Source organism: Arachis stenosperma, chromosome 5 (genome assembly GCF_014773155.1).
Source record: "Arachis stenosperma cultivar V10309 chromosome 5, arast.V10309.gnm1.PFL2, whole genome shotgun sequence".
Lineage (NCBI taxonomy): Eukaryota > Viridiplantae > Streptophyta > Magnoliopsida > Fabales > Fabaceae > Arachis > Arachis stenosperma.
The window spans coordinates 20,679,091-20,702,375 of record NC_080381.1 but is presented as its reverse complement, the minus strand read 5'-3'; the positions used below and the strand labels follow the sequence as shown (position 1 = coordinate 20,702,375).

Below are 23,285 nucleotides of genomic sequence, written 5' to 3'. Positions count from 1 at the left end.
TCTCTGGCGTAGCAGATTCACTGCTGCATGAGTGTGCAGGGCACTATATCTCTGGTGTCGCAGAAAAGGCTACATCCGGAAGGATGTGTCGGGTTGGTATTTACGAACCGACAAGTGATATCACGAGCCAATAGGACAGACATTCATCATATGCATCTTCTATATGCTTGTTTGCTTTGGTTACTTGAGTTTGCCTAATTGTATAATATGCCTACTTGCTTCTTGAATGACTTGTTATATATGATTACTACCTGTGTATTACTTGCTTACATTATTTGTGATTGTCTGGTGTTGAGGAGGTTAGGTAGACGGTGGCGATGGGATCGCATGGAGGTTAGGTTGGCGAAGACTGTAGAATTCTCCTAAGTTTAAATAACACTGTTTTATGGTTTAAGTTCTTTATTTATTTATTTTTGTTCTATGCTTGAATATTCGTATGTGATGTGAAGTTCTAGGATTGTCTTCGACGTTCCGGAGCCTTACATCTTACATCATTGGGTACTGTTACCTTACTGAGAACCTCTGGTTCTCATTCCATACTTTGTTGTTGTTTTTCAGATGCAGGTCGTAATTTACCTCGGTAAAATTGCGGACATGGTGGCAGAGCGGAGTATGGTTTCTTCCTGGTTTATCTCTGTTTTATTTTGTCGTAGTACTTTCTCTCACCCTTTTGTTTTAGACTTTATGGCCTTAGAGGCTTACATGAGAGATAGGTTGTATAAGCTATTTTATTCTCAAAGATTCTGTATTTTTCAGTTTGGGCTAGTCGGCCTAAACTCCGCAGGCAGTGGCTAGTCTTCTTTTATATAGTATATATATATATTTACTTTGTTGATCTATTAATTAATACCTTGTATTTGATGAGCTTTATTGCAAGGTTTCATATATTATGTTTTGTATCCATTCGCGCCAAATGCGTTTAGTTACCGTGTGCGAACGATACACGTATGTAACTCCGCATTATGCGACTTTGAACTTTAATCTTTTATCGGACTTCTAGAATATATTATTCTTTCTATATATATATATTTGATTAACCTTTACTTTACGGCTAGAGGTAAGGCTTAGGGTAATTAGGGTGTTACAATATGTATCTAAGTTCTAGAATTGAATACCATATATATCATTTAAATAATTTAATTTTAATATTAGAATTTAATTAGTTAGTTTCAAAAGAATTTAAAAATTGATATCACTTTATTAGTTAATTCTATTTAATTTAGATATGTAATATTTAATTTATTAATTTTATTTTTTATTATTTATGAATTTGTTTTATCAGTAATATATCCAAGTCACTTGGTAAAAAATGTTACTAATATGATAGTGTGTCATATAATTTTGATATATTTTTAAAATAATTAAAAATTAATTTATTTAAAATATTAATAGTATTTTTTTGTCAATAATAATAAATATATATACATTATTGTTAAAATTAGGGATAAGTATTGTTTTGGTCCCTCACGTTGAGGGTTGGAATCAAAACCGTCCCCAACGTAATTTCCGATTTAGAATTATACTTAACATTTTTTCGTATTAAAATCGTCCTTTTAATTTTTTTGGACAAAAATACCCTCAACACTACCAACACAATTACCTCCACCACCACCAACACCAACACCACCACCACAACCAGCACCACAACCAGCACCACCACCACAACCAGCACCACCAGCACTACCACCACCACCACCACTACCACCACCACCACCAAACAATAGCAACAACATTAAACAACACCAAACCACACCAAACCAAGAAACAAAAAGAGAAAACAAGACGACCACCAACACCAATACCACCACCACCACCAAGAACACCAAACAACACCAAACTAAGAAGCAAAAATAGAAAGCAAGAAAACAGAAAGCAAAAAAGCAGAACGGCGAGGCAGAGGCGGCGAGGTAGAGGCGGCGAAACGGCGAGGCAGAGGTGACGAGGCGGCGAGGTAGAAGCGACGAGGCAGAGGCGTCGAGGCGGCGAGGCAGAGGCAGACGAGGCAGAGTCGGCTCCAAGCTTCGCCGCCGCCGCCGTCCCCCTCCCCCTTTTCCCTTCCCCCTCCCCCTCTGATCTCCCCTTCCCCCCACCCGCATCCTGACCCCGCATCCTTTCCCCCTCCCCCTCTGATCTCCCCCACCCCCACCCCCACCCCGACTTCTTCCACTTCCCCTCCTCCCTCTCTTCGCCGCCAGCGCCGTCCCCTCACCCCCTCCCCCTTCCCCTTCCCCCTTTCCCTCCCCCCTTCGAATACCCTTTTCTTCCCTCCCAACACGTTTCCCCCACCCCGAACCCGCGTCCCCTTCATTTTCTTCCTCTTCTTCTCTGACTTCTTCCACTTCCCCTACTCTCTCTCTTCGCCGCCGGCGCCGTCCCCCCTCTCCCCCTTCCCCTTCCCCCTTCTCCTTCCCCCCTTCCCCTGTCCCTTCCCCCTTCGAATACCCTTTTCTTCCCCCTTCCCCCCAACGCGTTTTCTTTTATTTTTTAAAATTTTATAATTTTTTTATTATAGGGGTAGTTTAGGAATAAATTAAAAAATTTTATTAGAAAGGACGATTTTAAATTTAAATACGACTTTAAGGATGGTTTTAAATCAAAATATACACTTGGGACGAGTTCGATTCCGACCCTCAACGTGAGGGACCAAAACAATACTTATCCCTTAAAATTATTATATCATTAATTAATAATTTATTTTTTAATCTTAAAAGTAGTTAAATACATATATTCTAATTAACGGATAATTACATTAGTCTATTAAATTAAATTTTGAAAATAAAATAATATTTTAAATTTTTTTATTATTAAAAATCTCATGATTAATTAGTTTGTTTTAGATAAGTTATTTTGAGATTTTGTTTTTTAATATATTGGATATGATTTTATTTTGAATTATTTTTATTATATCAATAATTAATTTCTTTCCTAATCTTAAAAGTATTATACTTACGGAAAGAACGCGGATATTAATATACGATCATAAAAAGAATAATATTTATATATTATTAAAGTTAAAATCTGTATATTAATATTTTGAATCGATATATATATAGGGATAATGTGATAAATCGAATTTAGTAAGTTCGATTTATCTATGTGCATTACCTATACGGGCAGAATAATTTTTAAATTTTATAAAATTATTAACAATAATTATGAAAAATACTTACAATAACAATTTTTAAAATTTTATAAAATTATTTAATTTAATATTATTATTAAAATTTTAGTTGGCCTCGTTACAAAATGAATACTTATAAATAATTTTTTTTTAAAATTATAACAATATAGTACAAAATAAACGAACGATTTAGTATGGTACAACTAACTTAAATAATTTTATAAATTTTAAAATTTTTTTAAAAAATGTTATGAGGACTATAAAAATTCTCCTAATAAACCGGTTTACATAAATTGACTTACAAATTTTTATAGCACTCATACTATCTCCTAAAGAATTTTTAAATTTTATAAAATTATTTACAATAAGAGAATATATATAACATTATAATAATTATAATAACAAGGTTTAAACCTACTTTGTTATAGAGTATATCCAAATCTTTTTATAAACCAAGTCTAACTAAGTTAAATAATAAAACTTGGAATATAATGCTATTCATAGCTAATTTTTATTGATGTTAGACCAACTTGGTTGGACATAGTTAACAAAGAGACTTAGATGTGTTGCATTATTCCGTTATTATATTAGGTTAGATAAATATTAACTATTTAAATGAATAATTCGGTATTTAGAAGTCAAACATTAGAATAATTTTTGAAAAGTATTTTTCATATCATAAATTCATAATTATATAATTATGAGAAGTATTTATTTTTTAAATCACAATTTTAAATTAATTGACTTCTAATATTATTAGATTGTCCTAATTTTAAATCTACTTGCGTCTTTGTAGTGCACAAGAACTAAAAAAATCATCTTTATTAGCCATTGTGAGTCCCACTTTATTGAAGGTTTAACATTCTACTCATATTTATATAAGTGATGCACATAGGTAAATTGAACTCACTAAATTCGATTTATCACATTGTCCTAATAAATAAATAAATATATCAAATAAGGTACAATTTTAAAAATCGAAGATGAGCGGTGGAGTGAGTAGGGAAGAGGCTTTGAGGGTGAAAGATGACGAGGCAGCCGATAATGTCGATGGAAGAGATAAGGGGGAGAGCGCGGAGGGCTTGCATCAGCGGAAAAGGAGGATCATATTTTGGGAGGGGTTTTTAAGCCTTTGAAGGTTTCTTTCAGGGATAAAGTTGTGGATTCTAAGATTGCCAAAACTTTTTCACTCGTTGAAACTTTGTCAGGAGATAACATTGCTGTAGTTTAGGAGATCTCTTGCCACCGAATGTAACGTTTACCCAAGAAGCTAAGAATTGTTTGGCAGAACCTTTAAGGATGCTACAGTGATTAAGGTGCTAGGTAAACACTATAGCTACACTGCATTGTCTCATAAACTCCGAACGGTATGGCGGATTAAGGGAGGTTTTGATTTATTGGACGTGCTGTTTGACTATTTTCTTGTGAAGTTTGATGATGCTAAGGAGCGAGAAAAGGTTCTCTTAGAAGGTCCATGGATGATTGAGAGAAATTATGTGGCAGTGAAGCCTTGGGATCAAGAGTTTAAATCAAGTGAAAACTGTTTTGGAGCAACTTTAGTGTGGATTAGAATTTCTGTATTACCAATTTGGTGCTACCAAGAAGACGCAATGCTCTGTGTTGCGGATGCGGTTGGCATCCCCGTCAAGGTTGATTTGACAACAAAATTAGCTTAAAGAGGACGATATGCTCGTGCCTGTGTTCAGATAGATTTAGGATTGGCAGTGACTAAAAAGATTCTTGTTGAAGGTGTTGGATATGAGGTTGAATATGAAAGTCTTCACCTTATTTGTGGCTCCTGTCTCAAGTTTGGTCATGATATGAAGGTGTGCAAGACTAACGGCAACGCGGGAGGAGGAAGTAATGCCAAGGTGGTTGGCGATATAGCAAAGCAGCCAAAAAGTTCAAATTTAAAAAATCCGGTGCATGTGAAAAAGGCAAGTTTTCATTTTGGCAAGAATCTTGGAGGTGAGATCGTAAATGTTGTTGTCCCGAATTTGGTGGAGAGTGATTTGCATGCTGTTCATGTAGACCATGCACAACATGAGGATTTGGAAGGTTGGACTCAATTGATTAGAAAGGAAAGTATAAAATAGGTCAAAAGCCTTCTCCTAGCACCCATCGGGTCCAACCAAAAGCAAAGAAGACTCCTAAAAAGGCTACAATACTTGGACAAGGCCTAATCATCAACGTACAACACATGCTATTAGATCTAAAGTAAATTTAAGCAGGGGTATCAATTTTAGAAAATTGGTTAGTGTGGCTTCTTCGGAGACCCATCACAATGTTCATCATCAACAGCAAAGTGAGACAACAAATGACACTGTGCGAAAGTATCCTCGCCTAAACTCTTTGCAGAATTTACCGGCAGATAAGGATGGAGTATTGGCGGCGAGTGTGGCATAAGTTTCAACGGAGAAAATTGCACTGCATCTTGAGAGTCCATTAAAGGCGAGATCGTCAAAGGCAGGGACATCATGTTGAGTCTCGAGTTTGTTATTGGAGCTCTCTTTTTGCTGTTTTTTATGGATAGTTTCAATATCATAGCCTAGAATGTAAGGGGTGTGTCTAACAAGATAGCCCGTGTGCATTACAAAAATTTGGTGAGAATATATAAACCATCTTTCTTCTTTCTCTTTGAAACTCATACTATGTTTAATAATTTGAAGAATTTTTGGGATAAGTTGGGTTTTTATTGTGTTGGTATTGAGGAAGCAGTAGGACACAGGGGTGACATTTGGTTTCTCTCTTCTATTACTAATGCTTCTTGTGTGGTTACTGACCAAATTGACCAATGTATCACAGTGAAAGTGAGTGTGGGTAACTTAGTTTGACTTTGTAGTGCAGTGTATGGGAGTCCTCAATTCAAAAAAGGAATATGCTTTGGGATTATTTGCGTTCTATTAATTTAGGACATAATGGACCATGGCTGGCCGTTGGTGATTTTCATGAGATTGTGGCGCCAGACGAGAGTACGGGTGCTTATTTTTCTTCTCACAGAACTAGTCTATTAGCTACTACTCTAGATGACTGTGAACTCTTTGATCTTAAAGTAACTGGTAGGAGATATACTTGGTATAGAACAGTTCAGGCTGGCAAAAACTTGGCTAAAAAGTTGGATAGAGCACTAGTTAATGAGGCGTGGATGACAATATTTTCTGAGAGTTATTCTGAAATTCTTAGCAGGCTTCATTCTGATCATTGGCCTATTTTAGTTCATTGTCATGGTGGCCCTAAAGTGAAAGGTTCTTGTCCGTTTAGGTTCCAGGCTGCGTGAGAAACACACCCTTCTTATAAACATGTTATTAGTAAGGCTTAGAATCAAGGGTTTGGAGGCGTTACTAAAAGGCTTAAGATGGTTCAACAGGCTTCTTTGGACTTTAACTCAAAGGTTTTTGGAAATATTTTTGTGCGAAAAAGTAAGTTGGAATATCAGATTGATCAGATTTAACGGCGTTTGGAGGTTACCGATGTGTTATCTCTGAGAATTAAAGAAGCTGAACTGAGGGAAGATTACAATAGGCTTTTAGTGCAAGAGGAACTTTTTTGGTACCAGAAATCTCGAGAGCAGTAGTGGGTCAAGTATGGGGATAGAAATACTAAATTCTTTCATCTTCAAACTTTGGTGCGTAGAAACTATAATAGAGTACATGGATTATATGTTAGAAATGGGTCTTGGTCTACTGATCCAGATATTCCCCAGGAAGAAGTCCTCTCTTTTTACTAGAATCTCTTTAGTACAACAGAAGAGGTTGAGGTTAATTGTTTAGGGGATGTTCCAATGCCCACTCTAAGCACCGAGGCTTGTGCTAAGTTAATTAACCCTGTCTCTTTTGCGGAAGTCAAGTCAACAGTATTCAGTATGAGTCCTTTTAAGGCTCCTGGTCCAGTGGCTTTCAAGCTTAATTTTTTAAAGAATATTGGGAGAGAGTAGGAACTGAGATTTGGAATATTGTTCGGAGCGCTTTTTTGGGAGAGTACTTAAATCCTAACATCATGGAAGCTCTGATTGTGCTTATTCCTAAAATTGATAACCTTATCTTTATGAAGGATTTCAGGCCTATTAGCTTGTGTAATGTTGTTTATAAAATTATCACCAAAGTACTGACTAATCAACTTCGGCCTTTTCTTCCAGATATTGTTATTCCTTTACAAGGAGGTTTTATTCTGGGTCGTGGTGTTCCTGATAATATTATTGTGGCCCAAAAAATTTTGAATTTCATGAAGCACACAAAATTCAAGAAAGGTACTCTTCCTTTTAAAATTGATCTTGAAAAAGCTTATGATAGGGTGGATTGGAGGTTTTTGGAGAGTACTCTCATTGCTTTTGGTTTTCCTATCATCACTGTTAATTTGATTATAAATTGTGTTCGTGCATCATCTCTTTCTGTTATGTGGAATGGGAATAGATTGGATAGTTTTGCTCCTATAAGGGGGCTTAGATAAGGTGATCCAATGTCTCCTTACTTATTTGTTCTTTGTATGGAAATACTTGCTTTCTATATATCTCATAAGGTGGTCAAGGGTGTGTAAAAACCAGTTTCCGTCACTAGGGGTGGCCCGAAATTTTCTCATTTGATGTTTGCAGATGATCTCTTATTTTTTTGTCATGCTACAAAGAGTCAGGTCCAAATGGTCATGCATTCTCTTAACATCTTTTGCAAGGCATTTAACATGAAAGTAAATCTTGAAAAGTCTAAAGCTTTTTGTTCTAAAAATGTGATTGCTCGTAGAAGATATATTTTTACTAGTCTTTTTTCAATATGTTTTGCTTTGGACTTAGGAAGATATCTTGGAGTTAACCTTAATCATTTCCATACCAGTAGGGCTTCTTTTCATTCGGTGATTGAAAATGTGAGGGGAAGATTAACTAATTGGATAGGAAGGCTTCTAAATAAAGCAGGGAGACTTTGCCTGATCAATTATGTTGTAGCATCCATTCCTGTCTATCATATACAGCTATCTTTTTTATCAAATTGGTTTTGCGATAAATTGTCTTCTATGATGAGACAGTTCCTTTGGAAGGGTCAAGTTCATGGCAGAGGTCTTTCTTTTGTTAATTGGAGGACTGTGGTCACTCCAAAGAAATTTGGTGGCCTGGGTGTTATAGATCCTACGTGTGTTAATATATCTTTACTTGGTAAATTGGTTTGGCAATTTTTTCATTGTCAAGACAAGCCTTGGGTTGCTTTATTGAGGATGAAGTATCTGAGGAATTAGGGTTTAGGGTTTAGGGTTTTGGTGCTCTTAAGGATACCTTCTCTTGGTGCGTTGGGTAACTTGATCAATCTTTTTGGTTTGACAATTGGAGTATTGAGAGTCCAATTGCTCAAGATGTCCCTTTTGTACATATAACTGACTCTGATTTAACTATTAAAGATGTCTGGAAAGATGGTTAATGGAATCTCCATGATATTTTCTCTAATATTTCAGAAGATGTCAAACAGCATTTGAATGCTTATAATCTGGATTTGAATGCTGGAGAGAGTTTGGGTTGGTCGTGGGGTGTGGCATCTTCTAGACTCTACTCAGTTAGGAGTGGGTACAGTTTGCTAGCCAAAAGAAAGTTTGACTAGAATGAGCGTGATAATTGGTTGTGGGTATGGCGACTGCATATTCTTGAGAAGTACAAGTTCTTGATTTGGCTCACTCTTCATAACGTTATTCCTATGGTAGAGTTTCGTTTGGGTCGTGGCTTAGCTTTATCTATCACCTATTATCAGTGTCAGAATGGTTCTGAATCAATTCTTTATTGTCTTCGGGAGTGCTCTAGTGCCAAGGAGGTCTGGAACCTTTTAGGCCTATATTCAGATAACTCAAATTTATGTGATTGGCTCTATAGAGGTGCAAAGAGTGGAGATATTTTTCTTTTCTTTTTAACCATCTGGTGGATTTGGAGAAGTATGAATCAGGACTTATTTAATATAGACATCTCTTGGAGTGCTAGTAAAGTTGTGAGTTTGATTCGTAGTTCAATAAGGGAGTTCCACACTATTTTTTATATGCATCAATCTTTGTCTCCTCCTTCACTTTGTTTGCATTGGGTTTCACCTCCAGTTCATTCTATTAAATTGAATTGTGATGCTAATTGTTTTGCTCCTTTTGGCTATGCTGGTTTTGGTTGTATCATTTGTAATTTTGATGGATGTTGGTTGAAAGGTTACACTGGAAAGTCGAAGTGTGTAGTGTTCTTTTTGTTGAATTGTATGTGATTTGGAGAGGTTTACTTCTAACTTGGGATAGTGAATTTCGTGAGGTTATTTGTAAAACAGACTGTTTAGAAGCTCTTTCCTTGGTAAACCAAAGAATACTTGGTAAGGATATTCCGGAATGGGATTTGGCAAAGCATATACAGGAGGTTATGAATTGGAATTGGAGAGTCTCTATTCTTTTAATTCGGAGAAATGCAAATAGTGTTGCAGATTGTATGGCTAAAGCAGTTACTTTTGGCGCGGACATTCACTTGAATTGGAGTCAACCGTGGAGTGGGTTTCAACATCTAATAGATTTAGATATGAACCTAACCAATTAATTTGGTTTTGTCTGTATTTTTTTTGCTTTCTTTTCTATTTAGTCACAAAAAATAAGGTAGTTTCGATTTATATTGTTAATATATTCAAGTAAATCGACCCTAATAGCTTCGATTTACTTGCCACTACGCTCCTCTCTTGGTAAATTGAAGCTAGTTCATTCGATTTACATACTTTCAATATAAATTTGGACATCCATATAGCACTTTTGCTTTTAGGACAATCACGTAACATTAGAGAGAGATTGATTTAGTGGTGTCAATTACCCTAACTTTCAAATTGAATTTTGAGAATAAAATAATATTTAAAATTTGTTATTGTTATAAATTTTGTGATTAGTTTATTTAAAGTAGATACTTCGAGATTTTATTTTATGATATATTAGGTATGATTTTATTTTTGATATTTTTTATTATATCATTAATGAAATTATGAATAATTTCTTTCCTAATCTTAGAAGCATTATAAGGAACGTACACATTAATATATGATTATGAGTTAGAAAATATTTATATATTATTAGTTTTTTTTTTGTGAGCATAGGGTGAGAGACCTGAAAGAAAACCTAAAAGAAAAAGACAAAGATAAAATAGTATTCTCTCAACCTATAAGAGCTAACATGATCAAATAGCAAAACTTGAGTAGTATTAGATAGGGCCATCTCAAAGAGATGAATACCATCAAGAAGTTCATGACCTTTCTTGGCTATATGGTTAGCCATAAAATTGGCTTCACAAAACACATGCGTCCAAACAATATGGTTAATACGACCAACAGGAATTCTTATCTCTTCCAACAAAGTTGCACGCGGGTGAAGGAGAGGAAAACCTTTTTTTATGAAATTAATTGCAGTCCATAAATTCGACTCAATAATGAGGTTCATGAAACCATTCTAAGCTACAATATGTAAACATTTTACAATACCCCATAATTATGCATGCATGACAGAACAATCTCTTAGACCGAAAGAAAAACTCTTGATATAATGTCCCAAATTATCGCAAAAGATGCCACCGCATGCTACAAGTGAACCAAAAAGCCACTAGCAACAGGGGTTCTATTACGGCAAATAGTGAAAGATAGAGCTCCAATGATCTCCAGACTTTTAGTTTTGATAGAGGTTTCCACAGTTGTAGGATTAGTTTCCCTTCAAAGACACGCTTGTTCCCAAAGTACCAGAGTGAGGAGGTAGTCACACAAAAAAATCAGCCAATCCCTAACAGGTTTTGTAAGAGTCAATCTCTTTTGTTCAAGCTAAAGAAATTACCAATACTACTTGAAGGTTTGATTTGGTTCCAAATAGCAACTGCAAAGGATTGTCTCAAAAGATACGGATGGAGGATTCATCAACATTATTGTACTTGACACATTAGGGATCTAGGGTCAAATGCCTTCTTTTCCTCTCTAAACTGGTAAGAAAGGCATTGTAAACAGCCAGCCAAAGAAAGGATCTGATTCTCTTTGGTCATTTCTAGCTCCAAACAAGATTAGAAACTCTGTCCACTGTGCCAATTTGAGGTTAAAACAACCTTCTTGAGATGGCTCTCAAGTAATATGGTTAGGTTCCTTCCATGATGATGGCAGTGCAAGAGCAACAATTTTGTCCCTCACTTGATTAGGGATGCAATCCTTCAACTTCTCGAGGTCCCGTGATCCTAAAATAGTAAGGAACTTATTTAGGTTGATATCCAAATTTGCATTGTTACTTACATGACCAAATTGATGGTCTAAGTTTCCTATCTTTGGAATCCAATTATGCTCCCGAAATCTAATGTGAGATCCATCTCTAATTCACCAAATCGAATTGTCCTTGACATTATTCCACGAAGAACGAATCCCTTACCATAGATTGGAGTCACTTCTCTTCCTAGCAATAGTAGGAATAATGTCATCTCCACATCTATACTTAGCTCTCAACACCTTGGCCCAAAGCGCATCCTTCTTCTCAATAAATCCCTGACTAAGCTTCATCATGTAAGCATAGTTTAATTCTCAAGCGTGACGAATTCCCATCCCACCATTTCTCTTAGGTTCAGTAATAATCCTCCAGTTCACTAGATGGACATTCTTATTCTGATTAGAATCTCCCCAAACAAAGTTCCTACATTTACGATCAATAATATCACAGGTAGCAACAGGTAATATAGCAGTTTGTGTTCATACCCTGGGTCAAATTGTCCGACCCGGGATGTTTAAACGACAAGTCAACTGACCTCTTCAGGTCAGGGCTATCTGACCTCTTCTCTAAGTGCTCGGCCAAATCGCCATAAGAGGCCCAAGCAGGCCCAAACGAAGGGACACAACCCAAATCTAAAGGCGGCAAAGCCTAAAGAAAGATAAGGCGGTTCCCCTTAAAAATAAGATGACTTCACTCAAAGATAAGATAAGATAACTATCTTATCTTCAGAAAGGTCACTCCACACTATTATAAATACACCGGAGCACCCAGGTATAACTCGTACTCTGATTCTATTAAAAACCTGCTTAATACCCTTGCTAACTTAAGCATCAGAGTCCCTTGCAAGTACCACCACCCTCCGGTGACAAAGGATCAGTGCCACCACCAAGTCCAACAAGTCAGACACGGCGGCTCCAGCCACGTCGGCTCTACAGCACGGACTACTACAGAAGATCTCGTCCGAGATTGACCCACAGTTTCAGGTAACCCTCAAAACATTGGCACTATTGTCGGGGACCTGGAAGTCATCCCATCATCATGGCGGACAACCTGGACAATGACCACAACTCTGATGTGGAAAACAGAATACCACATAAGAACGTGAAGGCTACACTAGACAATACTTCTCAACCTAACAAAGACAAGGACTCCCCAAGCACGGGACCCATGGAAGCACTTCAGGATCGCCTAAAACAACTCAAAAAAGAGGTTAAATATCAGCGGGAAGCTGAGAAAGACCTACGAAGGGAAGTTAGGAGATGCCGCGAATTAGAAGACAAGCTCCAAAAGCTCGAACCTGATCTCAAAACTAAAATTACTCGATCCAGTCACGAGGATAATTCCCGCAAGGAATAAGACCCATTCACCAAAGAGATCATGAAAGCCAAAATCCCAAAAACTTCAAACCTCCCGATATGAATTTATATGATGGCACATCAGATCCCAGCCATCATCTCAGTAACTCCCGAAGCAGAATATATCTCACCGAAGCCTCAAACGCAACTCAGTGCAAAGCTTTCCCGACCACCTTAACAAAGGCAGCAATTAAATGGTTCGACAGTCTGCCCCCCAGGTCCATCTCAAGCTTTGATGACTTAGCCAAAAAGATTTTAGCCAGATTCTCCATCCAGAAGGACAAAACTAAACACGCCCCAAGTCTACTAGGGATCAAGTAAGGAGACCGGGAAAGTCTTCGTAGCTACATGGAAAGATTCAACAAAGCATGTCTGGACATTCAGAGTCTGCCAATAGAAGCAGCCATTATGGGTCTCATCAATGGCCTACGAGAGGGACCTTTTAGTCAATCTATATCAAAGAAACATCCCACATCTCTGAATGAAGTACAAGAACGAGCAGAAAAATACATCAACATGGAGGAAAACTCTCGACTAGGAAAAATCTCAAAATCCCGATTCTCCAACTCCTCCCGAGATGAAGACAAAGATTTCAAGAAAAAAAGATGATCTGCATGGAGAGAAGAATAAGAAATACAATAATTACACCCCTCTTCGGGTGTCTCTTGTGGAAGTTTACAGAGAAGATTCCACCATCCCGTCCACTTAAAAGCAAAAAGGGAGGAAGAAATCGAACAGAATATTGTAAAATACCATCGAATCTATGGACATCCCACCAACGAGTGCTTTGACTTAAAGAATGTCATAGAAAAATTGGTAAGAGAAGGGAGACTAGATCGGTACCTAGCCAGTAAGACAAATGAGTCCAGAAAGAGAAGAAGAGACGAAGAGGTTGGCCAAACAAAACGACCACCTTGTACCCTAGAGAGGCATGTTCACATGATACATGGGGGATTCGCGGGAGGAGAAGTCTCCAAATCATCTTGCAAAAGACATCTGAAGGAGATATATCATATCAAAGGAGTAGAAGGAGCACCCGAACTCCCCACTATCACCTTCACTAAAGAAGACGCAGCTGGTGTTATCTTAGGACATGACGATCCCATGGTCATCACTATCATATTAGCCAACGCTAATCTCTATCGTACGTTGATAGACCAGGGAAGCTCGGCAGACATTCTGTTCAAAACGACCTTCGACAAACTCGGCCTAGAGGAAAAAGAGCTCAAAGCATATCCAAACAGCTTATTCGGGCTGGGAGACACTCCAATCCAACCACTTGGATATATCTCCTTGCACATCACCTTTGGAAAAGGGAATCGGTCAAGGACACTCAACATAGACTATATCGTGGTCGACGTAGGTACAGCCTACAATGCCCTGATAGGTCGGACAACGCTAAATCAGCTTGGCGCAGTAGTCTCGACTCCACATCTATGCATGAAGTTCCCGACCACAGAAGGAATCACAACAGTAAGAGCAGACCAAAAAATAGCGCGCTGCTGCTACAACAAAAGTCTGAACCTCAGAGGCAAAGGAGAAGAAATCCACACCATTGAGCTCGAGAGAGTTCGAGGACAGAAAGAACTTTGTCCACAACCTGAAGGCAAAACAAAAAAGTTCAAATCGGAGATACTCCAGATAAAACGACCAATATTGGCACAATCCTAAAAGGGGACGAAAAAGAGTCCCTCATACAGTTCTTACGAAGCAATGTCGACCTCTTTGCATGGAAGGCCACGGACATACGGGGCATAGACCCTAAGTTAATGTGCCACAAGCTGGCAGTCTACCCAGGATCTCGGCCAGTACTGCAGAGACGTAGAAAGTTCGGACCAAAATGATCCCAAGCTGTAGAAGAGTAGGTGCAAGCTCTACTAGAGGCAGGATTCATAAGAAACGTCAAGTACCCACTATAGCTAGCTAACATCGTCTTGGTGAAAAAATCAAATGGGAAGTGGCACATGTCCACCGACTACACTGATCTCAACAAAGCCTACCCAAAAGATCCTTATCCACTCTCAAGTATCGACGCTCTGGTGGATGCCTCCTCCGAATACAAATACCTCTCATTTATGGACGCCTATTCAGGATACAATCAAATCCCGATGTACCGACCTGATCAAGAAAAAACCTCATTCTTAACTCTGAAAGCAAACTACTGCTACATCGTCATGCCATTCGGACTTAAAAACCCAGGAGCCACTTATCAAAGATTAATGAATAAGGTCTTCGCATACCACATCGGAAAAATCATAGAAGTCTACGTGGACTACATGTTAATAAAGACACAAAGTGAAGAGTCATTACTGTCCGACCTCACCCAAGTATTCGACACCATAAGAAGGCATGGCATGCGACTTAACCCTGCAAAATACACCTTTGCAGTAGAAGCTGGCAAATTCTTGGGTTTTATGCTCACACAAAGAGGAATCGAGGAAAATCTGGATAAATGCCGGGCCATACTCGACATGAAGAGCCCGACTAGTGTCAAAGAGGTACAACAACTCAATGGAAGATTGGTAGCCTTGTCTAGAATTTTAGCTGGATCGGCAATAAGATCTCTCCCCTTCTACGCCACTCTAAGAAAGGGAAAGAGGTTTGAATGGATGACATAGTGCGAGCAGGCCTTCCAAGATTTCAAAAGATTCCTGGGACAACCACCTATTCTAACTCGGCCACGGGAAGGAGAACCACTTATATTATACCTCACAATAGGAAATCAGGCAGTAGCCTCAGCACTGGTCCGAGAAGACGACAGTGGACAACAACCCATATACTTCATCAGCAAAGCACTACAGGGGTCCGAATTGAACTATCAAAAAATAGAAAAATTTTTCTATGCACTCATACTAACATTTCGACGACTTTGCCCATATTTTCAAGCCCACAGTATCAGGGTTCGGACCAACCAGCCAATAAAAGGCATTCTACAAAAAACGGATTTAGCAGGAAGAATCTTACAATGGGCAGTCGAATTATCCGAATTCGACCTTCAATATAAAACTCGGACAGCCATCAAATCACAATAAATCAAGCAGTAGCCTCAGCACTAGTCTGAGAAGGCGACAGTGGACAACAACCCATATACTTTATCAGCAAAGCACTCCAGGGGTCTGAATTGAACTATCAAAAAATAGAAAAATTTGCCTATGCACTCATACTAACATCTCAACGACTTCGCCCATATTTCCAAGCCCACAGTATCAGGGTTCGAACCAACCAGCCAATAAAAGGCATTCTACAAAAAATGGATTTAACAGGAAGAATCTTACAATGGGCAGTCGAATTATCCGAATTCGACCTTCAATATAAAACTCGGACAGCCATCAAATCACAATACCTGGCCGACTTCATTGCAGAGTTTACGAACACCCCAGAAATCCCTATAGAGTGAAATCTCTATGTAGACGGTTCCTCAAACAAAACTGGAAGTGGCGCATGCGTGATAATAGAAAGCAATCAGGGAACCCAAATTGAACTTTCTCTCAAAATCGGGTTCCCTGCCTTGAATAACCAAGCCGAATATGAGGCACTACTAGCTGGTTTGAAGCTAGCTAATGAGGTATGAGCTCAAAAGCTTGTCATCTTCAGCGACTCACAGGTAATCACCTCACAAATAGCAAGGAGCTATCAAGCCAAGGATCCCACTATGAAAAATTACTTGGACAAAACCAAGGAATAGCTCAGACAACTTAGGGAATATGAGGTCCGCCATATACCTCAGGAACAGAATGCTTGAGCTGATGCACTCTCAAAACTAGCCAGCACCAAACCAGGGGGCAACAAAAGAAGCATCATCCAGGAAATGCTACAGAGCCTGTCAATCTTGGAAGAAGAAAAGGTCCTAGCCATAACAGGGCAGGACCAAGGGTGGATGACTCCCATAATCAGTTACCCCAAGACAGAGATACTGCCTACATATACAAAGGAAGCAAAAAGGTTAAGACGGGAGGCACAATATTACACCATCATAAATAATACTCTATACAAGAGAGGGATTTCAATACCACTTTTAAAATGTGTGCCGACTTCCAACACAAAAGAAGTATTAGAAGAAGTACACAACGACATCTGTGGCAACCATCTTGGAGCACAAGCTCTTACCAAAAAAGTACTCCGGGCCAGATTCTATTAGCCAACTCTACAAAAAGAAGTAGCAGAATTCGTAAAGACATGTCCACCATGTCAAAAATATGCCAACTTTCACATCGCCCCACCAGAAGAGCTTTTCAGCGTAACCTCACCCTAGCCATTCGCAAAATGGGGACTCGACCTTCTCGATCCCTTCCCTCAAGGATCCGGGCAAGTCAAATTCCTCATCGTGGGGGTAGACTATTTCACAAAATTGATTGAGGCGGAACCCCTAGCTAACGCCACTGCCCAAAGAAGTCGGACATTCCTATATAGAAACATCGTCACAAAGTTTGGGGTCCCATACTCCATCACCACAGACAATGGCACTTAATTTACAGATGCAGGCTTCAAGAAATTGGTGGCCGATTTGAACATAAAATACCAGTTCACATCAGTAGAACACTCCCAGGCCAATGGACAAGCAGAAGCTGCTAACAAGGTCATATTAGCCGGGTTAAAACGGAGATTACAGGACGCAAAGGGAGCCTGGGCTGAAGAGCTCCCGCAAGTCCTATGGGCATATCGGACAACTTCGCACTCTACCACAAGGGAATCACCTTTCCGATTAGCTTATGGAATGGAGGCAATGATCCTAGTAGAAGTCGAAGAAAGTTCGCCCAGAGTGATCCACTACAGTGAAGAGGCTAACTCCCAATTTCAAAGGGAAGAACTCGACCTACTTCCAAAAATCTGAGAAAGATCTCGGATCAGGGAAGAGGCATTAAAATGACTAATGGCCTCAAGATATAACCAAAAGGTAGTGCCATGAGGTTTCGCTGAAAACGACCTCGTTTTAATCCGAAATGACATCGGAACAACTCGACCTGGAGAAGGAAAGCTTGCAGCAAAATGGAAAGGACCCTACCGAGTCATAGAAGTACTTGGAAAGGGCTACTACAGACTGTCCAAACTCGAAGGGCGAGAGCTACCAAGGTCATGGCACGCCTGCAACCTAAGAAGATTCTCTACAAATCCTCTTTATCAAGACGCATTAATCTGAAACGCAAAAATTCATCGTCCAATTATAAAGTTACAAATCGGCAAAAGTGAAAACCAAATTCACTGCTCGATCACGATAAAAACCAACAAAGATGAAAACCGAATTCATCAAAGGTCAACCAAGCGAGGATCAAACCTGATTTCTACAAAATCGGCAAAGATGAAAGCGACAAAACAGATTAAATGCAAGAAGTTATCGAAAGTAACCTATAAGAAAGGACCTGACGAGGTCTTAATAAAAATGGGTTGCTAAAAAATAACTTAAAAGACGGACCGACATGAAGAAGTCGGACCCGTCGATCATAACAAAGTTATAAAAAGTAAATCCCTAGAAAGAGGCCTGGCCAGCCCTAAAAAAGAGGATTACTAAAAATAACTTAGAATGGACCGACATGATGAAGTCGGCCTCCCATCAAAAAGTTATAAAAAGTAATCTATAAAAAAGAGACCTGACAAAGGTCCAAATGAAATGGATTACTAGAAATAACTTAGAAGGGACCGACATGATGAAGTCGGCCTCCCATAAAAAAGTTATAAAAAGTAATCCATAAAAAAGAGACCTGACAAAGGTTCAAATGAAATGGATTACTAGAAATAACTTAGAAGGGACCGACATGATGAAGTCGAACTCCCATCAACTACAAAAGTTATAAAAAGTAATCCATAAAAAAGAGACCTGACAAAGGTCCAAATAAAATGGATTACTAGAAATAACTTAGAAGGGACCGACATGATGAAGTCGGCCTCCCATCAACTACAAAAATTTATAAAAGTAATCCATAAAAAAGGCCTGACAAAGGTCCAAATGAAATGGATTACTAGAAATAACTTAGAAGGGACCGACATGATGAAGTCGGCCTCCCATCAACTACAAAAAAAAAGTTATAAAAGGTAATCCATAAGAAGAGACCTAATAAAGGTCCAAATAATATGGACTACTAGAAATAAACTTCAGGACGAGATGAAGAGGTCAGCCGACAGAGGGCATGCAAGTTAGACCCAGAAATTCACGACCTCAAAAAAATCAAGCTACAAGTATGAAAGTACGAAGGCAATCAAAAGAGGTAGGACAACAAGGTTCCAACACTCCCAAGAACCTAGAAGGTGTCAGATAGGCGCAGACAAGCATATTACGAAAGAAACAAGTTATAATAATAACAAGACTCACGAGGCCACCTAAAGTCGACCCCAAAAGTCTGAGAAAAGACTTTGTTTTTTTCTTCCAAAATAAAGTTTCTAACAGAAAAGCAACTATAAGTATCCAGCAGACAGAAACAATAAAATAAAAAGAGTTTAAGGCCTACAGACCGGGCTATACACATCAAGATTCATAAACAAAAACTACAATGGATTCAAAGATTCTCCAGTGGCGGCATCTCATAGTGAAGGAGGACGAGACTGAAGAGGGACGGCATCAACAGTCCCATCAGGATGGTTCAGAATCTGAACATCAGGATCCGACTCGAGATGACCGACCTCAGCTGCCTGAGTTGAAGAGGGAGGCACAACGGAGGCTTTGGTAGCAGGAACAGGAGGAGGGTCGACTTCATCATCATCAGGGTCATCTGGGACAATCTTACCATCTTTTACGATGTTGTCCAAGCTGAAAAGAGTAAGTCAAGATCGGGCGCAAGAACTCTAACTTGGTCCCTTAGATTCTTATAAGCAGCAATAACGCTACCCACAAGATGACCCTGGAGCTCGGCATAATCAGCTCGGGCAGACTCTAACTCCTCCCTAAGACCCATCATCTCCCTGTAACTCATAACATAGCTATCCTTATGCTTCAAAGCCATATCTTCAGACAACCTGGCAGAAGCTGCCAAAGCAACAGCCCGAGTCTTCTTGCCCTCCAACTCTTTCTCCAACTTGGCCACCTTCACCTCAATCTCCTCCTTCAAGCCCTTAATCTGATCAAATTCCGACTTGGCCTCCTCCATAAAGGCCTTTGTAGCATGAATACGAAGATCTTGAGCAGTCCGGTATAAAGCTGCTCCCATGTGTGCCAGTTTAACACCACTCCGAGTGATAAAATCCAAATTATGAAGAATGGATGCATCATTGATGAGCGGATAATTTATACGCTTTTTGGCATTATTTTTAGGTAGTTTTTAGTAAGTTCAAGCTACTTTTAGGGATGTTTTCATTAGTTTTTATGTTAAATTCACATTTCTGGACTTTACTATGAGTTTGTGTATTTTTCTGTGATTTCAGGTAATTTCTTGCTGAAATTGAGGGACTTGAGCAAAACTTTGATAGGAGGCTGACAAAGGACTGCTGATGCTGTTGGAATCTAACCTCCCTGCACTCGAAATGAATTTTTTGGAGCTACAGAACTCCAAATTCCGCGCTCTCAACGGCGTTGGAAAGTAGACATCCAGAGCTTTCCAGCAATATATAATAGTCCATACTTCATTTGGGAATTGACGACGTAAACTGGCGCTCAATGCCAGTTTCATGCTGCTGTCTGGAGTAAAACGCCAGAAACACGTCACGACCCGGAGTTGAACGCCCAAAACACGTTACAACTTGGCGTTCAACTCCAAAAGAAGCCTCAGCTCGTGGATAGATCAAGCTCAGCCCAAACACACACCAAGTGGGCCCCGGAAGTGAATTTATGCATCAATTACTTACCTCTGTAAAACCCTAGTAGCTAGTTTAGTATAAATAAAACATTTTACTATTGTATTCAGTGTCTTTTGACCACGTTACATCTTTGGTCTCAGTTTTGTTTTATTCTTCATCTTAGGAGGCCATTGATCATGTTTTGGGGGGCTGGCCATTCGGCCATGCCTGAACCTTTCACTTATGTATTTTCAACGGTGGAGTTTCTACACACCATAGATTAAGGGTGTGGAGCTCTGCTGTACCTCGAGCTTTAATACAATTACTACTCTTTTCCTATAAATTTCATTTATTCCTGTTCTAAGATATTCGTTGCACTTCAACTTGATGAATGTGATGATCTATGACACTCATCATCATTCTCACCTATGAACGCACGTGACTGACAACCACTTCCGTTCTACCTTAGGCCGGGCGCATATCTCTTGGATTCCTTAATCAGAATCTTCGTGGTATAAGCTAGATTGATGGCGGCATTCATGGGAATCTGGAAGATCTAACCTTGTCTGTGGTATTCCGAGTAGGATTCCGGGATTGAATGACTGTGACGAGCTTCAAACTCCTGAAGGCTGGGCGTTAGTGACAGACGCAAAAGAATCAAGAGATTCTATTCTAACCTGATTGAGAACCGACAGATGATTAGCCGTGCTGTGACAGAGCATTTGGACCTTTTTCACTGAGAGGATGGGATGTAGCCATTGACAACGGTGATGCCCTACATACAGCTTGCCATGGAAAGGAGTAAGAGGGATTGAAGGAAGAAGTAGGAAAGTAGAAAAAGAAAGGGCACAGTATCTCCACACGCTTATCTGAAATTCCCACTATTAATTTACATAAGTATTTCTATCCCTTTATTTTATTTATCTTTTAAATATCTAATCCAATTACATTTGACTCTACCTGACTGGGATTTACAAGATGACTATAGCTTGCTTCATACCAACAATCTCTGTGGGATCGACCCTTACTCACGTAAGGTATTACTTGGATGACCCAGTACACTTGCTGGTTAAGTTGAACGGAGTTGTGTCTACACATAGCAAAGAGCCATTATAATGATTCCATACAACAACAAAGAATACAACATTGATGAATCAAAATTTCGTCCACCAAGTTTTTGGCGCCGTTGCCGGGGATTGTTCGAGTATGGACAACTGACAGTTCATCTTGTTGCTCAGATTAGGTAATTTTCTTTTCAAAAAGTTTTCAAAAATCTTTTTCAAAATTTTTTCTTTTCTTTTTTCATTTTTCCAAACTTTATTTTCGAAAAAATTAATAAAAATCCAAAAAAATTAATAAAATTATAAAAATAAAAAATATTTTGTGTTTCTTGTTTGAGTCTTGAGTCAACTTTTAACTTTGGTGTCAATTGCATGCTTAAAAAAATTTTTCTTGTATTTTTCGAAAATTCATGCATTCATGGTGTTCTTCATGATCTTCAAGTTGTTCTTGACAAGTCTTCTTGTTTGATCTTGATGTTTTCTTATTTTGTGTTGTTTGTTATTTTTCATATGCATTTTTTGTTTGTTAGAGTCCGTGCATTAAAGATTTCTAAGTTTGGTGTCTTGCATGTTTTCTTTGCATCAAAAATTGTTCAAAATTATGTTCTTGATGTTCATCATGATCTTCAAAGTGTTCTTGGTGTTCATCTTGACATTCATAGTATTCTTGCATGCATCTTGTGTTTGATCCAAAATTTTCATGTTTTGGGTCATGTTTGTGTTTTTCTCCCTCTTCATTAAAAATTCAAAAATAAAAAAAAATATCTTTTCCTTTTTTCTCTCCAAATTTTTGAAATTTTGGGTTGACTTGGTCAAAAAATTTTTAAAATTAGTTGTTTCTTACAAGTCAAGTCAAAATTTCAATTTTAAAAATCTTATCTTTTTAAATTCTTTTTCAAATTATTTTCAAAATTTTTTCTTATCTTTATATCAAATTTTCGAAATTACACTAACAAGTAATATGATTGATTCAAAAATTTAAAGTTTGTTACTTTCTTGTTAAGAAAGGTTCAATCTTTAAAATCTAGAATCTTATCTTTTTAAGTTTCTTGTTAGTTAAGTAATTAATTTTAATTTTAATTTTAAATCTTTTTCAACCATATCTTATCTATCTTATCTTTTTATCTTATCTTTTTATCATATCTTTTTCAAAATTTTATCTTTTTTCAAATTTTGATTTCAAAATATCCTATCTTATCTTATCTTCTTATTTTTTCAAATTTGATTTTAATATCTTTTTCAACTAACTATTTGACTTTTTGTTTGTTTCTTATCTCTTTCAAAACCACCTAACTACTTTTCTCTCTCTAATTTTCGAAAATACCTCTCTCTTTTTCAAAAATTCTTTTTAATTGTTTTTAATTTTAATTTTAATCATATCTTATCTTTAATTTTCGAAAATCATTAACCACCTTTTCAAAATTATTTTCAAATTCTCCCTCTCTTCTCTTCTTCTATTTTATTAATTATTTACTAACACTTCTCTTTACCTCTATCCTTACCCATTCTTCTTCACTCTTCTTCCCTTCCCTCTTCTACTAACAACAAGGATCCTCTTTACTGTGACATAGAGGATTTCTCTTTCTTTTCTTGTTCTCTTCTTCCCTATATGAGCAGGAACAAGGAAAAAGACACTCTTGTTGAAGCTGATCCAGAACCTGAAAGGACTCTGAAGAGGAAACTAAGAGAAGCTAAATTACAACAATCCAGAAACAACCTTTCAGAAATTTTTGAACAAGAGAAGGAGATGGCAGCCGAACCCAACAACAATAATGCAAGGAGAATGCTTGGTGACTTCACAAAACCAACGTCCAAATTTGATGGAAGAAGCATCTCCAT

General features: G+C 38.1%; 1 protein-coding gene across 1 annotated transcript; it reads right to left on the bottom strand.

The window, feature by feature from the left end:
• Window positions 1-1,553: 1,553 nt before the first annotated feature.
• Window positions 1,554-2,109, bottom strand: LOC130980540 (uncharacterized). The gene is made up of 2 exons (XM_057904207.1): window positions 1,868-2,109; window positions 1,554-1,698 (listed from the first exon to the last, which is right to left on the bottom strand). Exons 1-2 carry the CDS (start codon window positions 2,107-2,109, stop codon window positions 1,554-1,556), a joined length of 387 nt encoding a protein of 128 aa, XP_057760190.1.
• Between the last annotated feature and the right edge of the window lie 21,176 nt (window positions 2,110-23,285).

Excerpts from the sequence above, each read along its gene's own strand:
- LOC130980540 (XM_057904207.1), bottom strand. The coding sequence starts at position 2,109 with ATGCGGGGTCAGGATGCGGGTGGGGGGAAGGGGAGATCAGAGGGGGAG. Across the intron at positions 1,699-1,867 it reads GTTCTGCTTTTTTGCTTTCT|TGGTGGTGGTGGTGGTAGTG; the intron begins GTTTTCTTGCTT and ends TGGTGGTGGTAG.